General features: G+C 47.0%; 1 protein-coding gene across 1 annotated transcript; it reads right to left on the reverse strand.

Annotated features, from left to right (window-relative positions):
* Positions 1–462: 462 nt before the first annotated feature.
* Positions 463–23,990, reverse strand: LOC144172384 (uncharacterized). The gene is made up of 20 exons (XM_077701137.1): positions 23,531–23,990; positions 21,446–21,539; positions 21,223–21,365; positions 20,915–21,047; positions 20,203–20,369; positions 18,197–18,404; positions 16,923–17,059; positions 16,703–16,844; positions 12,402–12,544; positions 12,179–12,329; positions 11,693–11,844; positions 11,490–11,622; positions 11,138–11,280; positions 10,401–10,554; positions 9,944–10,331; positions 9,593–9,625; positions 9,309–9,532; positions 4,661–4,923; positions 861–1,005; positions 463–683 (listed from the first exon to the last, which is right to left on the reverse strand). Exons 1-20 carry the CDS (start codon positions 23,640–23,642, stop codon positions 476–478), a joined length of 3,273 nt encoding a protein of 1,090 aa, XP_077557263.1. The 5' UTR covers positions 23,643–23,990; the 3' UTR covers positions 463–475.
* Between the last annotated feature and the right edge of the window lie 3,698 nt (positions 23,991–27,688).

Here is a 27,688-nt window from a genome sequence, read left to right on the forward strand (position 1 = left end):
GTGCACAAAATTATAACAGCATTTAAAAGTTGGGCCAAATGCAGGACGTCGAAATGAAATGCCGCTTTACTGAAGTTACCTAAAGCTAGCCGGAAACCATCAGGATTGGGAAAAGCAGTGCAATCCTACTGCAAGCTTTCCCAACATTCATGTGCTCTTGAATAATTCCCGAAACGAGACGAAGGTGAACAGTAGGCCATGCCACTAGATCTACAGGCCTGTCATCGTTGTGCAAATGCAAGTTAACATCCATGAACCGACAAGACCAATGAAATGTTATTCTGGAGTAAAAATGGCCTCATGCATGCAGAGCAGCCACGTGGCCCATGGTCTGTAATTTACAACTGTCTAGGCAACGACGCGCTATTGTATGCAAACGAGGTCGTCGGGACACCCTTGGCCATGGCTAGAGGATCACGGTGACGAAGTAAAACAGACACCATGTTCATTCCAAGCCGATTCTGTTTCACCGCCCTTAAAGCTGCAATGCTTGGCGCGCCAGCAGAATGGCGGACAGGAGGCCGGTCATCCACGACGCCACCCGCAAGGACGTCGCGCCGCAGAAGGCCACGCCCAGTTTCTTCATCTGCTCCTCGACAACCACCGCCACCTTGCCCGCGATCTCTCCGCAATGCATTCGCTTGGCAGTCTCCAACAGGCAGCTTCGGTAGCTGACGAGGGAACTGCGGCGTGGCATGAATGGAAGACGAGGTCTCATTATGTATACCTCCAGCGCCGCTGTAAATGATTAACTCTCGCTACCCGCAGCTCATTCTCTTTTCTCCCTCCTCCCCCATACCCTGTATTTCAATAACCGTTTTAATGAATCAATCAATCATGCGCCGCAGTGCCGTGCTCACTTGCAAAGTTTCTCTTGCACGTCCTTCGCCGGGGTCGAAGACGACGACGGGGCTGGCCAGTCCTTGCTCCATGAAACTTTTATGCTGTCAGAGAAGGTCCTGTCGCAGGTCTCTGATTGCCTCTTTAGCTGCTTTAGGTTGCACTCTGAAAATAAAGGAGGAGGCAGTGCGGAAAAAAAGTTTCGTCTAAATTTATTAAAAGATTGGATCAATCAGTTTTCGGAATGGCCCGAACCAGCGTTAAAAATTTGGCAGTAATGTTGGGTTTTATCACTAGCAGCCCCAATCATACAATATTTGGCAACAATGCTGCTACGACATATCCTGAAGGGGCTCAAGTCGCAGTGTAAGCTTTATGAATTGATTGAAATGTAGGGTACCGTAGGTGGAGACTTTTGACTACTATAATAAAAAAAAACAGCCTCTAACTTGGCAGGGACAATGCAGTCGGAACAATAACGAGGCGGGCGCTGTACAGCACGCGTGTTCCCTCGTTTTTGTTCGGGCAGCTCCGTCTTTGTGGCATTCGCGCTGTTCTCGTGTGAAATCTAATTTCCCCTATCCTGGCTCCTGTGTATCTCCACCGTGTTCCATGGGCCCTAATCCCAAAATTTTTTGTCTCCATTTTTCAAAAAGAGGGAAGAGCGCCCAGATTCAAGGCGCGATCAGTTTTAAACGTAATTTTGTAAACCTTCTCATTGCGAATCGCGCGGGCTACCAAGAGCCAGAAAAGCAGCCAGTGAGGTAAAACTACGTCATGCTTTCTTAACCGGCGTCATCTCCACTTATACTCCGATCAGTTTTCCGTTTCCTTCAGCAAGATGTGACAGTGATATGATCAAATGAATTACATTATTTAAATGACTTTTCGCACTAATCCGCAGTGCCATGAATTTTTACTGGCCAAGGAGCAAGTTCCGCGACTAATTATTTACTGTTTTACCATAATACATTCCAGCAAAAGTATTAAAACGTAAGCTCCTTCACGTGGCTACTTTTCTGACAGTCCATGTTCGCATCCTTCTCGCAAGAGATGTGGTTAGGTGATCCTGCAAGCATTACACGGCGTCTTTGTATGAGGAAAGAATGATCTTTGTTGGAGACGGTGCCTTTCCATCCCGCAGCTTTGGCTAGCGAAGAGCAGGACGTAATACTCCTCGTTCGGGATGAGATCACGGAACGTCGCTACCACGATCCCTTTTGTCATGGAGGTCGCAAGTACCAATACACAGCGGAAAATGATTTAAGCTTTCAACAACAACAACAAAAAAAACACTTTGCTAGAAACAAAGGTATTAGAGTCGGGTGGATCAATAATAAAACAAGAGGAGCACACAAGACAATGCCTATGTTTCAGGAAGACTCGGCACGTACAGAATGTAGGAACGGCGCCAAAGAAATCCGATCACCGCAAGCTTAATATTTCATTACTGTTGTCTTCGCGCCAATCCTTTTCTTGTTGCTTTGTACATTATTGTACATTACTACTGAATGTGTCATAACATAGTTTTCAGCACGTTTGTTTATGCATGAGTCAATTTGTTCTGAAATTGCTGCTCTGTGGGGAGTGTCTGGCACTCCCGATGTTTTTTTGTTTTGTTTTGTTTTGTTATCACAGGAACCTCTACGAATGTCCCTGAAGGACCAAATGTGGCGTCCGCTATAGGGACAGATTTTCTAAATCATGAGGTCCGACGTATGATTTGACTCAAAAATGTGATCTGCGCTGTGACATCGCCCAATGCAAATCGTCGTGCTTGCATTGAGCGATGTGCAAACGCAGACATGGTTTGAGTCGAATCTTATGGCCGTTATTGGTCTCTTTTACCGCTTTGATCGCAGCGATATGCCAGCTCTGTGCATTGTGGGGAAGCAGACTCGCGAACGTTGTTTAGAGTGCATGCATGTTCGTAATTTAATTCGACAGCAGATGCAGGCAGGTTTCCTAGGGAGCCGTGGCGCTTCGCGACGTTCCCTACTGGCCCGGTATTCCGCGTGTGTGCGCTGTGTTCGCTAATCCTCTTAGCGGCTTTGACAGCGCGAGCCGTTGGAGGAGTTAACTCTTAGAAACGGCAACAAGTCGTCGAAATTAGGCTGTTGATCCCTGAGTTCCCTGCGTTTCCATTTTTAAATCAAAGACAAAATGCATTTTCATGGAATTCACAAAGATCGAAATGTTCCACAAAATTTTTGTGCGACCTTTAGACTTTCGAAGGCAGCTAACCCAAGAGAGGGTCGCGAGAATACTGTATGATTAAACTCTGGGAATCGTAGACTGATCTGTGAAAATGCCAAAGTAATATAAACACTTAACGTTCAATCTTCGTAATTATTGAAGCGGAGCTTTTTTGGTCTCACTGATGAAGCTGCACTAAAGTCAACTTTATATCATATGAGGGCACCTGATGAATATTATGATCATCATGATGCTGAAACTAAAAAAAAAAAAACGCTTCCCGTGGTCGGAATAGAAACTGAGTCCCTCGCGTTATGAAGCCCACGCCTACCCGATTGCGCCATCATCGCATTCGGGCCGCTTAGCATTTCCTTTGGGTTCATTGCGCGGGCGCTGGCTTGGACTTTGGCTGAGTTGAAGTGGACTTCGGCGTTTAACTTTGGCAGTATGGACGGCGACGATCATCTAACGACGACGATGGGTGGAGGGGAGGGGTGGGGGGAGGCGCCGCTTTCTTGTGATGGCTTCGTTGGCTGACGTCTGAGTTTGGACTTTGACTCGCAGGCAGTTTGCACTTTAGTCATTGACGCTTCGACTAACTCTCAGGTGGCTTGCAGTTTGATCGTTGCACTTTGATCGTTGACACTTTGATCTTTGACTGATTGCTGCGGCTGTGACTTTGGCACTTCGCCATTTGATTTTCGCACGCAAGAAAGCTTCACGTTTCAACCACCGTCGTCGTTATACGGAGGGATTTCTGATTTTCTGCGCCAGGCAATTTGAGCTGCAATATAATTACCTTTGAAATGTATTTTTATCCTTCATCAGTTGTTTGCTTGACTCAAAAATTTTGAAGGGAAGTGTGGTTGTAGAAATAACGTGCTTAGGGCGGATGATTTCTATGGATTAATTCTAGACGGTATAGGTGAAGCACGACCAGTCAACCATAAATGTGACCTCTGTGTTGCAATTTTAACAAAATCGCGTTTTAGTTTTTTATTGTAGGCCCTTTTTTTAAAGACGCAAGGGCAGCTAGGCTGAATCGCCATCAATTATCACTCGACTCAAAGGCGAACTATCGTTCTGCGAAATTCTAAAATCGCGGTGATGAATTTTTCGCATACCTGCACTTTTCACTCCTTGGGGAAGTTAGAAGATACTTCGTATTGTACAGCATCCGTTTTTTTTAAAGCTTGACTATGTCTTCACTGTTATTTTTTGTTGTTGTTTTGCTGTCGTACGATTAATTAAAAAAATGGAAGCTCGTTGTGGTGGTAGGGCTCTCTTCTCCGCAGCCTACAAATTTCTCATGCTATCTAAACAAGTACGCAGAACAATCCACGCTCATCTAACCAAGCACACAGAACAATCCACGCTCTTTTTGCAATGTGTGCGGGCAGCCCCGTATAACACAGACGGGCGCTGTGTGTTATATTTTCTTTCCCCGGTCCTGTTTCGTTCGCGCTGTTTCGGTTTTTTCATGAACATGAACCAACTCGCACCAGAGTCCTGCTAAGCCCCGTATACACCTGAGACGGTGGAAGCGTCGGGTTGCTCCTTATGACCACACCGATTTAGCGCTGTACGCGGCAGTTGCTGCGCAAAGGGCGGAGAGGTGGCGTACCGTCTCCGGAGATGTGCGTCTCGCGGTCCGTGAGGATGTCGTCGTCCTCTCCCTCGTCGTCGTAGTCGAGCTGCTTCTTGACCTGCAGGTCCTTGCTCATCCTACGCACCGCGTCACTGCCGGTCCGCTTGCGCTTGCGCCGCATCAGGCCCATGATGTCGTCGTCCTCCTGCTGCTCCTCATCGTCCAGGATCTTCATGGCGCGCCGGTTGCTCACCCACGCGTTCGGGTCGCCCCGACGCTGCTGGGCACGGTAGCGGAGCCTGCGAGTGCCCCCCGAGGTGCCGTGAGTCACGCGATATTATAGAGAACGATTTGTGTTCATTCGCAGTACCCTTTTCATTAAATATTTGTTAAGATGCCTTCGTAGTACCAAAAACGGTCGTTTGCTCGGATGCGACAGCATTGTGTCGCATTTCCTAGCGCATCTGGCTGATACTATGCGCCAGCGTTTACATGCAGGGCATCAGCTGTCGGCCCAGGGCAGAGAAACACCTGCTGGCTCCCCTCCGAGACGGTTTCCGCATGCCTCCGGCAGGGTGCGCCCACCGTGACAAATTGCTAGTACGATGCGTCGGCCGTCCCAACCAGCCCCCGTCTGTCGCATTAGCGGGATGCGCCTTCCTAGCACAATGGTCCCCTATACATGAATACGAGGCGCTCAAAAAGTCAGTACGACGGGCTACTGACCTACCGACGCATTCATGTAAACTCGCTTAAAGATGCAATTGCAGGTTATGTGAGAGAACCCTATTAGCACTTCAGTATGGGAAAGCTAGATGGACGCGCACTTCTTAATTCCGCCACAAATCGAGGAGTTCGAGGTGTCCGCAACATTACCGCCCTCGTTATAGCACGCGCCGGTATTATTGATCCACCTACCTCAGTATTAGCTCGCATGGCCCACTGGGTTACGTTGAATGTCTTCGCAAGCGGAGTGAACATGCAAGCAGGTGAGGCAGCGTGCCATTCCGAGGTTCGTAATTATCTGATTAATGTGTTGTGGGACTAGTGACGCAGGTATTCATAGTCGTTGGAAACGGGGATTCGCGTTAGTTTTTTGGCAGAGATGACAGATGGCGTCATTGTTCGGAAATGCTACATCAATAACCACAACAGTCTGAATCCGGCATAAATAATGAGTGAGCACGACGCGAATAAGCGGTTGTGTGTGTCTGCTTTTCTTACGCCTCGTTTCTAGGGTAGCTTTAACACAACACGGAATAATGGCTCTGGAGAATTTTGGGAAATCGTTTCAAGTCCAAAAAAGAGTCACCGTTTTGTTACAGGTCCAAGGTACGACTATGATGCGTGAACATTGTTGATATAACTTTTTTTCGCAGCTATGCAAGAATACTCTGCGCATAAGCTGAGCCACAACGTATTAAAAGAGAGGAAGTGGGGGGGGGGGAGAGGGGACTTCAAGCAACTGAACGCATGTGCAAATATTTCGTTCCGTCTTGTTTACGTTACTTTTGCGTTTTCCTTTCTTTTTGAGGCTGGGTGAGAGGGAGGGAGGTTAACATTTTATTGCATTTACGTAAGATACATTCAACGGCGGTCTACATTGTGCAGGCAGAAAAAAGCGCGCTGGATTAACTATACCTCAAAGAAGAAATGAACTCGATTTGTTTGCTCTTGAATGCATCGTGTTACAGGCCATACAGACAAATTCTCATGATTTCAGCGTAGTGTTACAACAGGAACGTAGAAAATGAATGCAATAAATAAGAGGGCTACCGTTCGTGCCCGCGGCGGCCATTATTCCGGCAATAATGGATTGACGATTTTTTTTTTGTAGTTGTAATACCGTAAACATTTTCTCTTTTTTTTAGTTGCGAAGTTGTGTAACTTTCATATCGGGGTCAAACCAATAGTTTGTTGGTTTGACTTCTGACCTAGATTGAAATTGGGTATGTTAACAGCCCCCGAAGCCGAATACGGATCCGCGAAGTCGGACTTATGAGCACTTTAGCCTCTGTTGCCAGCACTTCCACTGGTAAGAGGGGATTTCTGGAGTGGTATACAATCATCCACGATAACGCCCGTAATAAGTAGGATCAGAGTTTCACTGGAGCCAGGCATATGCAGCTTTGCGCGGCACCACAAAGCTTTAAGCTCATAAGCATCTCAGTGCTACCATAAATAGCGCGAATTTCGTCTGCCGGAAAGGAGCAGGGTCATAGGAACTTGGTGTGTCTTCAAAAGTCACATATGTTCATGCCGGAAAGGAGCAGGGTCATAGGAACTTGGTGTGTCTTCAAAAGTCACATATGTTCATGCCGGAAAGGAGCAGGGTCATAGGAACTTGGTGTGTCTTCAAAAGTCACATATGTTCATGCCGGAAAGGAGCAGGGTCATAGGAACTTGGTGTGTCTTCAAAAGTCACCTATGTTCATGACGATATTGCGAAAACTGTTTCATGCAGCTTTTCTGCAAATCATAATTGAAAGTATTCCAACAAATTTTTGGTACTCACAACGAAGTCTCCGCTATGAAAGATTTCGTGAATGAATTAAAGCCTCCTTGGTACAATTTAAGAAATCGCTGCAGGTGAGCTTCACCACAACGCTCCAGAGCAACCAATCAACGTGACCAAATTGAGTGACGTCATATCCGTCACGGAACTGAAGCCAGTACAACGAAGCAAGTGACCTGTAAAGGGTGCACCCCTGCACATAGGGAAGCAACCTTTAGAATCAAAGAGTACGTTGTATTTAGCGTTGTTCGTTTTCTGGTTTTATATTTTAACACGAAAGTGTTTTATGCCGGGATACACCAAGATTTCACTGACGTCTTATTAGTCACGGAAATGACGCCAGTAAACCTTTTCCGAAGCGACCCACCAGCAGGACTTCGCTCGCCAGGCACACCCACAAAACAGCCGCCGACCCGCAAATCATGCTCATCTGCAGATTTCGCTGCACATTTCACTTTCGTGTTTTACCGATTCCTATGACAGAGGAATCAACCACAGTTTTTTAAGGGACCCTGCAATACTTTCGATAAGTGCTGTCACTCTTTCCTTCGCGTCTGGAATTACTGCGAAAGCTATAGTTATAGCGAAAGCTATAGTTATATTCGCGCTTCGTCTCGTCCTGTGTGCTCTTTCCTTGTCCTGTTTTAAAACAGCGCGGTTCAAGAAGATATAGTTATCGCCAGCACGGAGCGGCACTGCGGGATTTCCTCGTCGCACCAGATACGCCTTCCATTTATGCTGTTTTTGTGGCTTTTTTTAAGTTGCTATCGAAAAGCGTTCATTGCTGCAACTGAAGGAAAGCGGGCCAACAGCCGCGACATGGCCTTAGTGACGTAATTTGAGCAGTTGAAGAACGTCAAGCCCGGGAAAGAGAAAGATCATTTGAACGAGTTTACAAGTTATCTGATGGGCGTGGAGCAGTAATTTTTGGCTGAGGTACTTTGCGACCCCTTAATCTAAGTACTGGGTGTGTTGGGTGACTACGTTCTGCATGCAAGCGTTTAAGATTTAAAAAAAAAAGGAAAAAGTGTTGCAGGGTCCTTTTATGTGCGAAGCCTCTTAGGGACTCGGGCCGGCATTTCCTGTAGTCGTCTTCGTTTAATGTAGTCACGGTACTAAAACACCGGGACACTTGTTTTTCAACGCCTCGCGCTGGAACATTTCATACCCGTGGGCAAAAACGGGTACTAAAGAACACACCGGGACACTTGTTTTTTAACGCCTCGCGCTAGAACGCTTCGTGCTTTAAAGACACGATACTTTTACAGCCAAGCTGTAACCTCTACCCCCCCCCCCCCACAAACAGTTTCATCTCCGTGGGCAAAAACGCCAAGTCGCCAAAATACACTTATACACTCCATGCTTCGATCCTCCTTAGATGCCACGTTATAGTGGAGATGGCCCGGTTTTTTTACTTAATCACAAGCTTGACCTCTTCATTCGCCAACTTCGTACATTTGGTCATGTTGACTGGTCTCTCTGGAGCGTTGTGCTCAAGCCCACTAGTGGCGATTCCCTAGAGTGTATGGGCACAGCGCATACTAAATTGCCTTCATTTTTGCTAATGACAGAAGCTCAAGATTGTTCTAAATGCGCAAATTTAAGAAGAAAACATGGCACTGTAACGTTGAGGCACCCTCCACGGTGGCTCAGTCAGCTTGCAGTACTTGTTACAAGACTGCGGAATAAATTCAAATCTGCTGCGGCTGCATTTCTCCCGGCAGCAATTAATCAAAACGCCTGTGGCTTCGAGACTTGGGCGCGCAAGATGGCGTAAGTTAATTCACAGTCTTCTACCATCACGCTCCCCAAGTTCAATGGGCCGCTTCAGTGCGAAAAAAAGCTGATTTGAAATTACTAAGCTGTTAATCATCGCGTTCATAATTTAAAGAAGAAAAAAACGTGGAGCTTCACTTCGTACAAGACTGTTATTACGAGTTTCTGGTTATATATTTTTTATTTCAAGCTTTTATGTGTGAAGCCATTTTAGGGTGTGGGAAGCGTAGACGTATGCGTGAATATCGTTTTTTTGAATCGGCAATGAAGCAGTCTCTAGTCTGCGTAAATTTGCCATTTCCGTGCTTATCCTGACAAAAAAACGTGACGTAGAGCCTAATTTGACGACTGTGTGCTCACTTCAGGTGCTTAGAAATAGATGGATCAGCTTACCCCATCCTTTTGCTCGGCATTCTTGCAAAAGCGTCGTCGCCATAGTCATCCTTGTAGTCCGCTCCGAATCCGTACGATGCCATCGCACCCGGGGAGTCGTCCAAGTACTCCTTCTCTATCCGCACCTTGCGCTTTCCGCTGGTGGTGTTGAAAAGCTTCTTTGGGTCCCTTTTAAGAAACGTGCTCAGATCCATTTCGTTCGAAAGGTTCTGACCAGGAGCCGCCTACGTTTGTACAAAACCAACGTCAGAGCGAGCGGAATGCAGCGCTGTTATCTGGCTTACCTGTTGTAATAGTGTGCCGGGCTTGTTGCCTTCCTGCGGATTGAAGAAGGGCGTGAGCATACAAATGGCCCGGAATTTAACGGGCACAAGCCGCTGTGCCCGTTACCTCAGCAGTCGCTGGGCTGTACTGCCGGGTTACGTTGATTGAATGTGTTTTGTTCAATTATTTTATCCGCGACCTTTTAAGTCTATATACTCAAAACTCTCACGGAGGGCCAACTACACTTCTACGTGGCCATACCATCCACTTTCAGAGTAGAAGCTCTAACTGAGCCGTTCGGGGGTGGCGGCAGTTGCGCGATGCGTAAGTCATTTCATAATGCGCGGAATGAAGGCGAAATGTTTGCTTGCCTTTATAACGCGCTCGATGGCTGCCCCCTTGTTGGCCTGCCTTCCGGCGATGCCAACTTGTTGCGATGCATTGGTCTTGATGTTGCCGAACGGGTCCTCGCGCGGCCTCGCGTTCGAGCCTCCGGGCCGGCGGCCTTTTCCGGCGGGCTGGCCTTCTTCCTTGGTGTCGTACCAGTAAGGATCGCTGTCCGCCCAGTCCTCTTCGTAATCTTCGAATGCCTCTGGCGCCTCCGGGGCGTTTTTGTAGACCACGTTCGGGCACGAGTCCTTGTACTCGTCGCGCATGATGTCCGAGAAGGACATAATCTGCACGCGCATCTCGGCGTCCTCGTCGCAACCGGTGCCTCGGGACGCTTTTGCGATGCACTGCTCGTAGTCTATCAGCAACCTGAAAGGAGTTGGCGATTTAAGTGTTGTCTTTCGTATACCGCACGCCCTGCGGGCTCGTATCACGTACTTGCACTTCACTGGGTTGCCTCCTTCGGACCTGGGCTCCATCTCGTCGAAAAGGTTGCTAAAGCTGAGGCCGCAGACGAACATTTTCTTCAGGACGCGTTGTCGCACGCAGTTTTCCGGAGTCTTCATTTGAACGAAAGACATTCTGAAGCTAGCTGCAAGTAAAACGACCAGTGAAATGCATATAGTAGGGACAAACACTTAGGGTCGCACTTAAGCTCGAGTTCTGGTTCATCCACCACCTCTCGAACGACTGCAGATTACGGTGCACCGAACAGAAGCCTTCCGTCACCTTCTTTGGAGGTATACGCTTGCCCTGTACCGCGTCCTGAGTTCGACCGACGTGCTCATAGGATTCTGACGCAGAAACTTCTCGCTCAAAAAACAAATAAAAACAAACAAACTGATATTGTACCTTCCTCTTTTCTGTGTCATAGAATGAATGTTCTACTGCTGTGACTAACCGATACCATGATATACTCAACGGTATTTTATGTTCACAACTATGTTTCCCAGTTTGGACTATAGACTCATATTCCATGCTTTCGTATGGGAAAATTGTAAATGACAATCAGTTTAATTTGGGTCTTAAACAGTCGATCCTGCTTGCAAGCATACAGGATATCACAAACAGTGAAAGAGAATGAGGTCAGGGAGGTATTACTGAGGTTTCTCAGGAGGCAGAAGTTTGAGAAGTCTCGGTCAGGCGCATTCTCCTATTTATGCTTTTGGGCTTACTTGTAACATTCCTGCAGGCGCGATCATATTCGTGAGTTAGAGAATGCAGAATCGGCGACACGTGGTTGAAGATTTCTCCATCTCGGTCGCACCCAGTGCTTTTCTTCACAACGTCAACGCAGCTGTTCATTTCCTCAAGATACCTGGGGAAAATAAAAACGCTGTTAATGTGAGACCGCACCGCATAACAGGCGTAGTACCAATTTATTTTGCATCATATAAAGTTATACATCCAATCGTACTCGTGGACTAATAATGAGAGATAAGTGAGTTCTCTCTTTACTTTTTTTAGAAGGGAGTTTTACTCATCTACAGCCTCGTTTGCTTAAGAAGTTTCTTCCATGCAACCTACTTGCAGACTTTCTCAGCTGTCGCTTCTCGCTTCACTTTCAAGTCTTCGACCAAATGTTCGAATGTCATTGCGCAGAGGAAGGCATTTTTCACGGCCAGACTCTTGGAGCAGCGTGTGGATATGATACCAGCGTCTGAAAAAGAAGCCGCATCTTGACTTCGCTCTTCTTCTCACAAAAGAAAAGGCGCAAAAGGAGACCGTACCGAACACGGGACGAGGCTCTTCGCATTTGTAGTCGATGTCTTTGGTTTCCAATTCCATGAGGTACTGCATAGTGTCCGTCATTGCAGATTTGGAGTGGCATTCAGATGCGTCGACTGCTTTGCGGAAACACTCGTTGTACGAATTCAACGTGCTGTGGGGAATGACCATGGCGCGGGAGGCAGACATTATGTTAGTGGGAACCAGCCAAGGGAGCCCAGAAAGAAGAAATTCTTGGTGACGAAGTTGACAAAAGGCAGCACAGGTGTTTGTTTTGCACTTTCAGCGCAAGACAAACAATATTATTTTTTATTTTTTATTTTTCTTGCTGCCAGTTGTTATCAACCATCCGAAGCTAACTTTTCTGAAAACTTGCTTGTCCTGACATAACTAAAAATGCGAATGAAAGTCTTTCATATTAATAACAGCAGCAACAACAAAAACCCAACCAAGACTCGCAACAGCTGAATGATACGGAGAAGACTTACGCGCATCTCTTTTTCTCTGTTTCTTCATTCTGAAAGAAGTTGTTGGATTCCACTTCCTTTTGGAATGAAAGTCCGCACGTGAAGTACTCTCGAAACAGCGTCATTTTGGCGCACCGTTTGTTTCCGCCCAGCGCTTGTTTCGCGTACTCGGCTGCGAAAGGTGGAGGAGGAAAGCTGTTAGATGCTGCATGCAATTGCAGTTCCGCGCCGTTGCTGCCCTCACCCGCCCCGTCTTTGCAGAACACAGTGGGAGTCGTGATTACGTCGGTCAGGTACTTGAGGTGGTGCATAATCTTCATGCGTTCGTGAAGACACCTCGACTCCCGCATGGCCTGTGCCACGCACATTTCGAACTTGAGGTTGGAGCTGCGCAATAGAAAAGAAATAGAGATGACCTGCGCGTAGGTTGCTCAGCGGATGCAAAGCATACATTTACGCAGTAATGTAAAAAGGCTGCGAGTGATCGGTAGTCTCTTGATAAAACGGCCTGTATGATTAGACTAGTATGAGGTATGAGGCACGCCTCGACCAAGCAAATTAGGACGCGCGGGGAGGCAGAAATAGTCAAACGTGGTGAAAACCACAGCTGGGCGAACGACACGGCCGAACGTTGTTAGTCGTAGGCCGCAGTGCCGCTGGCGACGTCAGCAGCGCAGCTAATCCTGGTAGCGCACGCCAACTTTTCGCTCTTGCCTTGCTGCTCTAAATGTAAACCGGGTGAAGTTGGCCATATCTAGGTGGCCAAAACCACCCGGGTGCTGTTATTGATGCCTCTCCAGCCAAAGGGGTGATAATTTCCTCTTTTTGTGCAGTTATAGCTCTCATCTTTTCGCCACCGTATTTTTAAAACTAAAATGACGTGGATTTTTGTTTTCGTAAAGTACCAGCCCATTGTAGGTTTTTAATTGATAACTCTGCTTCCTTTGGGTTTTTCCTCCAAAGGCGCTGTTACTTCTGGAATGACGCAGCACTTCAACCTACTTCGTGGATGCTCTACAGGCTGAACAAACTGCGGGAAGATTTCTCAGGGCCAACCGGGAGTGCGAGCACCAGCTCTTGTCTTCTAAAGACAGTTGCAAGTCAATAATGATCCAAAACAGCGCACGCCTCTCCGGAGGGGTTATTCGTTAGCTGTAGCGAGCTTTGGCTGCCCTACGTGCCGCACCCACGGTCGCACCTTCGCGGGTTTTGTCGAGATAAGCTCCGCTTTCGTTACAAGGTAATGTGCTCAATGGTTCTTTGTACTGAAGTATGTTGCGTATACATCCTGCATTCACCCAGTTAAGAGTAACATTTCTTTGGTACTAGTAGCTACTTAATCCTATTTACTGAAGTACGTCAGCTATGGTTCCTTACCATGGCCTGAATGTCGACTGAATAACCCCGGAGGTAACGTCATGTAACAAAATAAATGACCAGGGACATATTTTTATGTTTTTTTACCCTATTTGCTACACGACAAAATGGGGCGACGAAATCAAAGAGGTTAAATAAACCAAGACGCAGGCGAAGAGCGCCAATAACAATGCGGGAATACCGCGAAAGTGTTTACTTGTATTAAACACCACGCGCAAGCATTATTTTTAGGGGCAAGCTCCTTAGGGGGTGGGGCTGTTGGCGTCTCTTGTCGTCGACGTAGTAATTGTCGTAATCGTCGTCTCATGTAGTCACGCTACTAAAACACCGGGAAAATCGTTTCTACGCCTCGTGCTAGAACGTAACGCCTACTAAAAAACACCGGGACACTCGTTTACGCCTCGTGTAAGAGAGATTCGTGCTTCAAAAACGTGTACCTGTATTCCCCAACGGTTTGATCTCCGTTGGCAAAAACGCCAAGGCGCCAAAAATACACTTAAACACTGCGTGCTTCGACCCTCCCCAGGTTTCCCGTTAGTGGAGATGGCCCGGAATTTTTCAACGATCACAAGTGTGGTAACAAAAGCTTACTGATTTGTTAAAATTTTATTTTACTAGGTATTTTGAAAATAGTTGGGGAATTGTTGCGTCCACCCGTATGTTGGTTTTGCCACAACACTAGAAGGACAAATAAGACCAAGGGTGCAGGTTCACGACTGACAAGGGCAAGTGTATGATTTGGCTGGAATAGTGGACATGCGAGGGGACATAGCGCAAGACGTTAAAAAAGGTGTAAAAAGGTAGTAGGCTTCTTAACAACTATACCGTTGCACTTAGTTTTGATGAGTTCTTAGCTGTGAACTCGCTTAGAGATCTGTGTCCGCTGAGGGAGAGGGCTTAGGTCGGGACCCATTTCAAACCGCTGAACATCAACCACAGAACACACCAGCCGAAGCCTTTACACTTGACGACCGTTCTCCTGCTTGCAATGGTTATTTTGCGCACTTAGTTGGTACATTGCCCCCTCTTCTACTCTTTCATTTCTAATACTTCCTGCTCAGGTATACAGGGTGATCAAAATTAAGTCGACAGGTTTTTTTATAATTAGGCGCTTAGATTTACGTGAAGGCCACCTTCAGAGTCAGGTTATGCGGCCAGGGGGACACATAATTAGGTGGTAATTATTGATATCGGTGGCTTAATTAACTAAAATTGAATAATTAACTTTTTAGTGGCTCCACTAAGCAGGCATGTTTGTATTGAAAAGTTCGACGCAATCGTGTTTCTAAGCAGTTTCAATTGGCGGAATTTTTCTAGCGCATCCGTACTCCGACATATCGAACTGCAAAGTTTAATTGCCTTTCGCATTATTACGCATGCTAGACAGCGAAGGCCGGCGCAAGGCTCCTCCTTTTTGTTCTGTGTTTCGATAGCGGTTCCGGGTACTGCAGATTGCGATAACGCCAGCAGATTGCGATAACTCCAGCCAAAACTGCAACGGTACCAGTTATCACTTTTGCCTATACATCCACCCCGTTGTCAAACTAAACACCGTACACAGCAGGCACGTCACAAAAGGGACGAGCTTTGCGCCGGTCTTCGCTGTTTAGAATGCGTAATCATGCGAACGGCAATTAAACTTCGCAGTTCAATATCTCGGAGTACGGATGCGCTAAAAGAATTCTGCCAATTGAAATAGCTTAGAAGCACGATTGCGTCGAACTTTCAATACAAACATGCCTGTTTAGTGCAACCAATAAAAAGCTAATTATCCAATTTTAGTTAATTAAACCATCGACATCTATAATTACCACCGAATTCTGTGTCCCCCTGGCCGCATAACCTCAATGTGAAGGTGGCCTTCACGTAAATCTAAGCGCATAATTAAAAAAAAATCTGTCGACTTAATTTTGATCACCCTGTATACAGCTAACTTGTGAACGCCAAGGCAAGGGATTTTCAATACCCCTGGAAATTCGTTTTCATTGCAGATAATTTTTTTACGAAATAACAAATCTGATCGTTACCTTGAATATCAAACAGAGTCTGGCGTCGCGAGTCGAAGGTTCTTTACGACACCGAAGTGACGACAGGGGGTAGTTTAGAAATGTGTCATCGGCTATCCTGGTACATTGCTCTGTAGCACCTGCGTTCTATTATGTCGATCTACCAGAAGATAGCAGACACTATTTGTTCACTGCCTCATCCCTTGACTTTCTTATACGTGGAGCCTAAAATCACTCCTGGTGGATATAGCCCTAAGCATCGTCACGAGACGTGAAGTCTGAGAGGTACGAGCAACAAGAGTATGATCGTTCAGGATGATTTTAATTGGGAAGAATTTCCAAAACAGCAATACAGGTTCTAGCCAGAATCCCACCAAAAGAAATCTATCAATAATTTGGACGTCTGCTCATTCGTTACTTTGCGGCAGTCAAGCAACCCCTTTCAGCGACTTAACGAAACACAACAGGGTATCCCGACGCACTTCCGCCAGGAGCTGACCCGCTGTCCAAAGAACAAAGTGACCTTCCTCCGACTGCAAACACGTTCCCACACCCCACGAGACTACACGCCATTCACCCCACACTCTATACCCCACTGTGCAATTACTGCGGCCAACGCGCTACTCTATATCATATGGTCTGGGAGTGCCAGGATAACCCAGGCTTGAAACCAATTCCCAGTCCTACCTACCAGCAGTGGGAGAATGAATTTGCGAGCCCTGACCCAAACAGGCAGCTATGGCTGGCCGAAAGAGCGAAAACGGCGGGTAGAGCCAACGGAGTCCTGGACTAAGGACCCCGTCCACTTACCAGCTCTTCAGTTGAATAAAGTTTTTTCCTCCTCCTCCTAAAATTAGTCATACCTGCGATACGAAGCCTAGAGCGTTGGCTCGGCTTTTTGTCACCAAGTCATTGGCTTCACTGTACGGCTGCGAGAATGACGTGAAATTTGTGAAATTTAGCGCGAGTGATTAAAAAAAAATGAACTGCAATAACGCAGAATCGCACCCGTAAATTTACGTGTTGTTTTTTCAAGATGGTAGACACTACCTTCATACGCAGCTAATGTCCGGCAATGGGCTTGTTGAGCAGAGGAACGGCGAGTGGTCTCTTGCGTTTACATGGCTACCTTGTTATTAAGGTAAGTACGTATAATACTCACGGGCAGACGACGTCTGGCTTCGTTTGCAGTGACACTGGAATACGCTTTCGCTCGACGTTGTAGTTGATTGCGCATACGAAGAAATTGTTGAGCATAGGCTTTTCTTGACAGTCCGGAGTTTCCGAGTTAGCAACTGCTTGAACTGTAGCGCCAAACAGCAAAACAAGTTAGTTACACATGCCTGGCGCACCGGTAGAGCGCAACGCAAAGGGAAACTTACACTGCGTGTTTACGCAGTTGAATTCGTCAACCATAACCTGATACAGGGCCTGGGACCTCTTGTACAATTCAGAATCAGCCGAGCAGTTAGACTTGACGAGGTCGTCGTAGTAGCAATTAAGCCACGATTTCACAGCCCTGTGAAAAAACACCGTCAGTTGCTGTCGTGAGCTCTTGTTACAACACTGTCTGTGATTGCAAAGCGCGGCAGGGCGTTTGCTGCGTGTCGTCGTGACAGGCCTGTTTATACTTCGAAATGATGAAAAAAAGACGTTTAAAATAGCATCACTCTCCCATGTGAACTATAAGGCTCATTGAGCCAATAACAATTGAAATTCTGAATTTAGCGCTGATTCAGCGTTGATGTACGGTTAGTCGCGACTCAATAGTGTTAAGCACTACTGCGCTTCGTGAATAACAATGAAGATTCAATCTAAGGAGTTTGGTGGGGAGGGGGGGGGGGGGGGAGAGGACATAGAGAGCTGGTGTTGAAATCCGTGCACAGGTTACTGAAGAGAAACACCGCGCAAGGAGTGAACATGATAAACGTCAGATTAGGGGGGGGTAACTAAAAGTGCCTGCGCTCTCGACGGTTTCGATAAGTGCCCACCTGTTTCTTAAGGCGCACTTTTGTATAAGAGGTTGTGTCGACAGAGTAAGTTCCTTGACTGAGTTATGTTTTATTTGTCAAAAGGTAACTTCTATGAATCTTTCCATCCAGTTTACAGTGGGCCTATACCTCGAGAGGCCCATCGAAGCCGTTGCTCAACGACGGGAAGCGCCGCAATATGTTTTCTGCCTTTACGGATAACAGCGATTTTTTACGAGCCATTACTCAACACTTTACTATGGGGAGCTATTTCGCTGCGACGTCTGGCTTTCACCTTTCACCAGCCACAACCAATCCCGGATTTTTCGGCAAAGGCATACCTTTGCCGAACATAAGTTGCGCGTAAACTTATGTTGCACGTAAAGTTATGTTTGCAACATCTTTTTAGGATGATATTAGTACACGAACTTAGTTCAGAAAGCGCATTTGTTGCCTTCCACTGCTCGTGCTTAGCCTCTTCTACGCAAAACCGGAAAACTATAAGGAGCTAGCTCTTCCCTGTTTTGTCGAGATTAAAATCGTTCGCGCGGCGATAACGTTTGCCGAGAAAGTGGTACAATGGCTACTTTGCTTCTAACACATGAGTCTTTCCAAGCGCTAATGAGAAGGCATAGCGCAGGCCTACTTAGCGCGCAAGAATAGCGCGCACCATTCCTGTCACTCACGTGCAAGGCTCCACCTTGAGAGTCGGCTTTGTGGTCAGATCCTCACTTCGGAGTCCAGTTTCCGCGAGCTGCGTATTCGGTTTGGCCTTCAGAGAAAATTTGGACAGCTTTCGGAGCTCCTCAGAGTCAACGTTGTCAAAGAATTTCTTGGCGCACGTGAGGTACGTGTCGATGGCCTTGTCCTCGTCGCATTTCCAAGGAGCTGCGCCTGAATGACCGTAAGTATCATAAAACGCGAGTTCCTGCGTGCACGACTTATTGAAATTTCACCAATAAGCGTAAATGCAGGCGAAATATACCTTTGATACAACGCTTTTTGTTTATGCGAGATAGGGAAGTCAAAGTTGTTGGTTCAACTACTTGTTCCAAGACAGCGAATGAAGGGTCTCCGTCACAACTGGTCCGTCGGGAAGAGACGCGTGAATACTCTCCTTTAAAGCCCCCTCTCTGTGTAGTGCTGGCGCAAGGAAAGTGGATACAATTTTCAGCACAGATTTTCACGCTCACCTGCTCGATTGATACGGAACGCTTAGCAGAAAAGGCTTTTTACTCTTCTGTGTGATCTGGCGCACCGTGGTAAGCACGTGAAAACACATAAAATTAGAACAAACAGTGGTTCGCATATGTGGAAACAAAGTTAGCTCAATTGAATCCTGGTCGAAGGACATCAAGAAAAAGGAATGGCAAAAATCCCAAAATTTGCAAATCTTGAAATGCGCAATATTATGCACCGTTAACCACTTCGGCTGACTCATCACTGAAGTTTTTAGGGACGAAGCCCCTTAGGGATTTGGGCTGTCGGCGTCTAATGTCGTCGTCGTAGCCATCGTCTCATGTAGTCACTGTACTAAAACACCGGGACACTCGTTTACGCCTTGCACTAGAACGCTTCGTGCTTCAAAGACGCGATACTTTTACAGCAAAGCCGTATACCTCTATCCCCTCACCGGTTTCATTTCCGTTTGCAAAAGCGCCAACGCGCCAAGAATACACTTATACACTGCATGCTTCGCCCCTCCCTAGGTTTCACGTTAGTGGAGATGGCCCGGGATTTTTTAATTTTTATTACAGTACGTAAAGCAGAAAATACATTCTACGCTGCAACAAGCTTTCAGCTGCCCTAAAAAAGTTCCACAAAGTGCTTATATAGATAGCATTACATAGTCGCCACCTATCAGTTTTACCCACTTCAAACGCTCTAGCAGAAACAAGTCGCCCCGGAGGCGTATTAAGCGTTGTGCTGCGAAGCACGAGGTGGTGTGGCTCCGTTCCCGGCCGCACAGGGCCTACGCGGCTGGGAATGGAGCCACTCCACGAGTCCTGAGACTCATCGCTGGTTTAAACGGGAAGAGTGCGCAAGTCCGCGACTTCGGGCTTCTGCGGTGTATTGTTTTCAGCGAGCGTTATTAAACCTTTTGTTTTGACTCCAGCGTGACAACAGCGCAGATGCATTCCTTGCGCTGTCGTCACAGCGCCGATACTATATTTTGCTCTAATCGCATGCTGGGCTTCGTCATTCGCCAAATTTCCGCATTTGGTCATGATGATTGGGCATTCTGCAGTGTTGTGGTGAAGCCCACCTGAGGCGATTTCTAAGAGTGTGCATGCACATGCCCTTACTATAACCACCACGTAATGACGGCGGGGATAAGCAACGATTGTTTGTGGGGTTTACCGCGCCGAAGATACACCTGGGCGATGAGGCGATCCGTGGTGGAGGGCTCCGGATTAATTTCGACCACCTGGGTATTTTTAACGTGCGCCGAAATCTTGAACGCACGGGCATTTGCGCTTTCCGCCTCCATCAGAAAAGCAGCCACCGCGGCCGGGTTCGATCCCGTGCCCTTGGGCTGGCTATTTCTACATGTTTTGCATACCCCCGTAACGGCAATGCTTGCACAAATATTACCGAGTCGGAACGGCCCAGCTCGGTGTTTAGGGTGATGGTCTTCACTGTTTCGACACTTGTCGTTTTTGTCAGCGTGAGTATGAAGTTTTTTTCTTACCAGTAAAATTTGTGGCCGGGGCGTTTTTATCGATTTGGCATGGTTTTGCGTAGATAGCAATGTCATTCCGCAGGAAGTAGAGCACGTGGTCGATGAAATCTCGGTCATCAGAGCAGTCGGAATGCTTTATCCCAAGTTGAACGCAGTCCTTGTACCCCGAAACGACGCTGTTGAGAGAGAATTCAAATCAGAACCCCAGCAAACCCTGCACTGGTACTCGCAGAATTCCCCATGGCGTCGCACTGCTCTCCAGTGACAAACCAGGGACGTGGGAATTACTACACATCTACAATTCCGGGTCAAACAGCATCTGAAAGCACAGTTTGTAGCCACAAGGGTGGCCTCCACGGAATTTTTATGTGGGGGGGGGTCAAGCCGTACTTTAGATGTGTGGGGCGGACCAGCCTATCGTTCTTTGAAAAAAAAATGGTAAAGGAAGCAAGCACGAGGAATTTGCATAGCTTTAGGAATAGTGTAAACAATACGGATAATAAATTCATCCCCGCAACGATCTTAACAGGGGGACTATAACGATCTTAACGATAACAAACTATAACGATCTTAGCAGGGAACTATAACGCCAAGGCCATATTTTTCCAGTCACATCGTATGCTACCCTTGTCGTTTGCCTATATTGTTCCTTTCGTCGCAATGATAGGTCACCCTGGCGCATTGCGCAGCGTCGGACACTTTCTCGACACGTCGCACGCACCTGCAGTCCGCGCTTCCCACGGCGACGTCTTCCTTGTTTTTCATGTAGTAATGAAATGTCGAAGAGCACGCAAAGAATTTCTTCAGAACTATGGAACGCTGGCAGGACATCGTCTGTCGCATGTTCTGCGGAGCTATAAGGGGGGAGAAAAAACAAGCACAGTTTAGGTTCGACTTACGCCTCTACCTGGTAGTGCACAGCCGCAACCGGATTTAGCACGAACGTGGGTGGGAGCCATTTGCATGAATGGGAAAAGCAGATGCCGCAGCTGAGGCCTTGCACGTCTAGCAACAGGTGTCAGCGCTTACCCGCTTTCGGTATGCACGTGACGTCTTTTTTGCGGACGTTGATCATGATACGGGCGTTTTCGTTCTCCTTGATTGTGTCGTTTGCGCTACAGAGGGTCCTGCGCATTGCGTCCTTGACGCACGTTATGTAAATTTGGACATTGCTGGAGAACAAGAATGCAGAGGAGTTTAGCGCCCGCCCGACCGCGTGGTGAGAACGCGCGCATCGACCGTCGCTACGCACCTGCACGTGTTGTTTCCCGAGGTGATGACGTCAACGTTGGAGAACATCGTCTCGCAAGCGTCCCTAGTCTTCTCGTACGCTCGGAAGTCGCAGCCTGGAGGGGAAATCAATGAAAAAATGCATTTCTCTGGTTGAGAGTACATTATGAAAAAAGACGCCGCAAAATCCTTCACTACAACGCTACAGACAAATCGGCGTGAGCAAATGAGCGAATTTGGCGAATAATGAATCCCAGGTTGCGGTTGGAGTCAAAAATAGGCACTCTGTAGGCGAAACAGTATTCATGCCTTGCGCAGTTGTCCCTGCGTAGAGTCTTTTACTTGAAGCGTGTGCTGCACTCTGAAAAATCTCAGCAGGTGGGCTTCCCCGCAACGCTCCAGAACGACAGATGAGCGGGACCAAATGTGCCAATCCGGCGGATGACGAGCCTCAGAATGCGATTGAAGGAATAGAATGGGGATACACAATAGAACAATAGAATTGTTTACCTTAATCGCGTGCTGGGCCTCCTAACTGGTAAAATTCGAACATTTGGTCACGCCAATCTGTCGTTCTGGAGCGTTGTGGGGAGGCCCTTCTGCGGGGATATTTTAGTGTGGGGCTCGTGGTTCGCCGAATTGGCACGTTTGGTGATGCTGATTCGTCTTTCTGGATCGTCGTTGGCAAGCCCACGTGCTGCGATTTTTTAGGGTGTAATGACTTGTGTAGCCCGTGTCAGCGGGGAAAACCCACACCCTGTGCACTGTTAAAAACGTCCCTTGGTCAGCTTCCCCACAAGATGTGAATGACCGATAATATCGTTCTATCGCAAGCGCTCTGCAAGAAATTGCGTGATGCTTGGCCGCTAGAAATGATTCATAACCTTGAAAAGGTTCGTTAAGTCGCGTACGTTGAAAATGCTTCGACCACAGCTTGAAAACAGCGTTCGCTTGGCGGTGGATGCTCGCATGGAAATAAGGGGCAAGGTTCTCTTTAAGGGTCCTATATATAGCGTCAAAACTCATATATATAAAACAGGCGCTGGTAAGGAACATAAAAGTTGACGTCACTCCGGGCAAATACTCTTTTGGCGATTTTAAGCAGGACGTTATATTTCGCATTCCTTGGCAACCATCGGATAAATCGCTTCTGAATAGCTGGTGTCAATGCGAACTACAAGCGCCCACTAAGGCCCAAGTGCAGCATCGTAGTAAATATGATGGAAGTGGACGTCCTACACAATGTCTGCCGCCAATACCCAAAAGTGCAGTAAGTGTTGCAAAGTGATGACAACAGCGCAATCCACCATCAAAAGCGACAACCTGCTCAAATTGGGGCGGCGCTGATTGTATTGCTTATTAAAACGTATTTAATAGTCCTAGGGTTTACGGTGTCGCTTCATATTCGGTTCAGTTCACATTACCAAAGCCGAACTGAATAGTCGGGGCGTCGACAGTGGGAATGATGGCGACGTTTCGCCAATAGTCTCGATCTGGCCAACGCACACTTTTATATGCATTTATTCAGAATGGCCTTCGCACTTTGTTTTTCTAGTTTGATAACTGGCTGCAATGGATAGCGTGTGTATACCAGCGTTCCAGATTTTCGCGGACACACAAATTACGGTAAGGCAAGCTTTTGAATGTCGCACGGAATGTCAGAAATGATCACCGTTGCACAAAAATCTTGTCGATGTTACTGCTCTTGCGACTTGTTTCTCGTCCATGAATCTTATTGAACAAGGGCGATATTTAAAAGGTTGCAAAGTAATCCGAATTAATTACAAATCAGTCGTTTAGGTATACATTTGTGACATGACCGACTCATTCTTCCTGTTATGCAGTCGACAGAACCGTTCCTTTTGTTCTTATCTCAAATTTGATGCGGTATAGGTACACCAACGCGCCTTTGACTGTCACCTGCCTTTTTCATTTTTCCGCAATTGCTTGGGTGAAACTGGTTCGCACAAGTCCATTGCTGCTTTTTTTTTTTTTTTTTTTGCCGATACTTCTACCCATTGAAAATGACGCAAGGACTGCACTGTTGCGACGGCCACAAATCATGCAGTTCACGGCACGCGTTCGCCGCATAAGAAAAGTTGCTTACCGTCGCCTTCCATCTCCTGCTTGGAAAGAATCCAGACGCTTGCCGCTTGCGCGCATGCCAGAAGCGTGAGGACTGCGGCGGTCAGGAGCGACGTCACGGCAAGGTTGGTCATGTCGGAGCCCTGGGACCCGAGCTCGGCTCGGGCGCTTCGCCGATGGAATCAGGGCTGTCGGCTCCCTGCAGAGCGGGAGAGGCACACGCAGGGGCCGTTGGAAGGCTTCTTTCGCACCGGGCAGTGAAGCTCGCTTTCACGCGCTTTTCAACCCGGGATTTCGGAGGCTTGCAGGCGCCTCGCGATTCGGCTTCAAGGGTGGGTCAGCGCAGTTTTACCTTGGTGGCTAAGGGCAGGCCGCGTCAGTTCATCTCCGGCCAGCTCCTTCCTGCCGGGGCGTCGCCGCGTTCGGAGTGCACGCTCCCCTCGAGCCACCTTGCTCGCGCTTCTTTCTTCTTTTCCTTCCACGCTGCACCAGCGGTAATGAAGCCGCACAAATGTGACAAAAGACATATGGCGTGCACACACACACACACACACACGGGGTGATTCGCCATACGTAGTTCGCATACCTGCGATAAAATAACGGTATCAGTTCAGCGATTGAATATTATTATTGAAAAAAGAATTGGATTTCTTTGTTTCCTATTCTGCGAGCATAACGTAGGATCTATAAATACTGAACGAGCACAAATTCAATGTCGGCTGTGTAAGTCGGCGCCTCTGTTGCCTGTTTTCGTCGTCCTCTTCCTTTGCGCCGATTTCTGTTGCTACAACTGCTCGTGTTTGGAATTGTCGTCGTGCTGTTCATGCGACACTGTGATGAGGCGGGAATTTCAGTTGTGTCGCACTGGTGTCCAGTCTCGCATAATGTGAGACATACAAGATCGCAAACCGAATTATGGGCAGCTGTGCCACCTGGCAGCGGCACAACAGACGCTATCGTCATTTGACTCCATTTGCAGCGAATCCAGCAGATACGCTGCTAGTTTCTTTCGTTTTACATTGTAGTTCCTTTGTTTTAGTTCCTAGGGTTTTTTTTAATTAAATAAATAGTCAACGCCATTTTCTTAAAATTTGCAATGACGCGTTCATTCTGCAGGACTAAAGCTCCACCTGCTACCAGTGGAAAAAGGTTGGTCGTCGCCAGTGATGTTCCGTACTGGGGAGAAAAATTCTCCTTTCTAGGTTCAGAAATTCGCTATTTTAGGCATTTTTTCCCCTGCAGGTTTCTCAAGGTTTCCCTGCGAATTTACCAGCATTTTTTTTTTTTTTGAAGCTGATAGATCTGTACGCGGATTGCTGTTCGGTTTTGGACGTTAGCCAGCGTCACCTATGCCTACTTTACGGAGCCTTCCGGACGCAGACGCCGTTCAGGGAATCAGAGTTTCCGAATTCTACTACATCTTCCCCTCAGCAGCATTTGACTGTGTAGTTCACGTTTTGTACCAAACAGCATGCTTACTTTGCATGCTGAAGCTCTAAGATAAAACTTCCCTTATGAGACAGAACGACATTGTTGGGTAATTGAGGTAATTTTAGCTAAGCGCCGGGACTGCTGGCGCCATCTCTGGGTGCACCGGAAATACGTTTTAGTATACAGTCAAATCTCGTTACTACGAGCCCCACATTAACGAATTTCTCCAATTTGCGAATATTTTAAGAATCCACGCCAAATTGCCTATATTTTCAATGTAAAGGTATGTCATAACTACAAATTTCAATATAGCGCATGTTTCAGAATAACGCACGTAATTTATTTTCCCCATTATAATGTAGGAACGTCAGTATTACAAATTCCGCTAAAAGTACGAGAGTCGCAACTCTCGCGTGAAACAGAAACCACCGTTTTTCCGTGTATTCCCTGAGTGAAGTAGCTATCATCATCACCATGTTGAGTGCCAACATCGAGCGCCAGCACAAAGCTGGGGTTTAATGTGCAGTGGCCTAGCAGGCCTAGCCGCGTTTGCCCCTTTTCTCTCTCGTCGTGTTGGGTAACGGTGGCTGGTCGGGGGGTTCTTCACGCCATAGTGTTTCATACTAATATACACTAGAGGGAAATCTGGCGCCACTGTTTGAAGGAGCCGCGCTTCAGCGAGCGTGCGGTCATGTACTGGACAGGCACGTTCCACTTGTCCTTGGCATGGCTCGCGAATAGACTGAAAAGTTGCCTCTGGCTGAAATAATGCCACAATATTACTGCAGAAGATTAATAAAATTTGTTTTATTATGATAAAATTAAACCTCCAGAAAGATGTATTTGTCAGGGAATATTTAGAAGCTTCATGCAAAATGAACAAAAAAACAATGCTACCCATTTTAATTGATTTTGGCTCCAAGACGAAAACGAAGCCATTGGCTAACCAAGCCAAAGATACGAGGAACGTTGCTAGCTGCAATGGCGCCGCCCACGGCGGCCCGCGAATGCAGCGCCAGATTTCCCTACAGTATATATTAGTATGAAACTCTATGCTTCACGCTATAATTACGTGTTCGGGCAGTAATTTTTTTGTTGTGGGGGATTTTGCTGCGAAGTTCGTGCGGGATCTAAAGATGGATGCAGCTAACGACAAAGCAAAGAAGAAGCGAGAGCAATCATCATCTTTAGTCACGATGACGACGCGAAGGAAAACTAGATTAGTGTGGTTCACTGAATACAGAAGAAGATGAGATCGTGTCGAACATTGATGTTTTTCTGCACATAAACAAATTCAGCAGTCTCATTCCTCGGTGCAGTGACGTACCCGACGAGATATTGTGCAAGGTGAATATGTAGAGGCATTCCTCATCGGTCGTGCGTGTTGCACACGCCCGAAGAAAATAACTGATTTCTTCAAATAAAGTAGCTTTGAAGTGAGCGCAACATTTTTATTTGAGAGTTTGCCTCTTTGCACACGCGTCTACTGCCAACTTACGTCATTTTTGTTCCTAAGTTTGAGCATTGGCTTATAACCGCCAGTTTGTCATTACGACATTTCAAAATTACGAACGATTTTAGGTGGTACCGCGAGATTCGTCCAATCGAGATTTGACTGTAATGCGCAGGAACACACGCGAACCAGTCTTCAACCCTTTAGCCACCGCCGCTTCGCGCTTTACTAGCTCTTTCTCATAGAGTATTCTTTCCTCTAAGCTTCCTCCTGTTTATGAACTGGATTTGAAGCGGTATTTGATGCTTGTCGCTTGTGAGTACATGATTGCAGATATTTGAACATAATCCGACGAAGTGTTAGGAGTCCTTTTTAAAAGAAAACAAAGCCATAAACGATGCGAAGTCAGGTTTACTGACAATATTTTTCCTTCTTTTTCGCTCTACGACTCCTAAAATTCCCTGCATCCATTAACGATTCTGTTTTTTCCTTGTGGAAGAAATTACAGTGGAAATTCCACGCAAAAGGAAAAATTCTCCGCACGGAACATCCGTGGTCGTCGCCGCGTAGCCTTTTTCGGTTTACTAGCACAGAGGCCGATACATAGCCCGAAATTAACAATAAAATAATAAAAAAACGAAGTTAACATATCCTGGGATATTGCGCAAGGTCAGCACCATCTGACAAACATAAGTAGCAGTCGATAAAGATGACGAATGTAGTTGTAGTTGTTAACAGTTAGTTTCATGGCCACCATTTCCCGTTTCGACGTTTTTGACAATGGTAATGATGGAGATCGATTTAGCTGCAATGAATGATGAGCACGACTCTGCTACAACATGTTGAAAGCTCGGCAATACGAACTTCAGTTATTCGAATTTATTCTTGTTTAGTTTGCTATAGTATTCCCAGTGGTACAAAAATAACGTATTTTACGAGTACAGGTTGGGACCCGTCTCGCGGAGGGCTGTAGAAGAGAGCGGAGGTGGGGTCGCCAGAGCCGCCGCTAGAGGTCGGGGGGGTTGTCTACCTGGATGGAGGCCTGTCTCTCGAACGTATCGACTTCTTGCTCGTTCTGATGGAGAGCACGCTCATAATCCTAGATGGTTCGCATCAGCTTGTTCGGCAGGAGCTGTGCAGAAGGGGCAGGTGTCAACGAACGGGGTGTTGTAGCATTGTGGACACGCCTGGTTATTGCAGGGGAACGAGCCACTCCAACGCGAATTCGGCGCAGCAAGACCTCCTCCCAGCGAGCAAGTCTACTGGGGAGGTCAGTTCCGCACGGTGAAACGAGGG

The sequence above is a fragment of the Haemaphysalis longicornis genome, unplaced genomic scaffold (genome assembly GCF_048455015.1).
Source record: "Haemaphysalis longicornis isolate Haplotype H1 unplaced genomic scaffold, Haemaphysalis longicornis Haplotype H1 scaffold_1, whole genome shotgun sequence".
NCBI classification, from domain to species: domain Eukaryota; kingdom Metazoa; phylum Arthropoda; class Arachnida; order Ixodida; family Ixodidae; genus Haemaphysalis; species Haemaphysalis longicornis.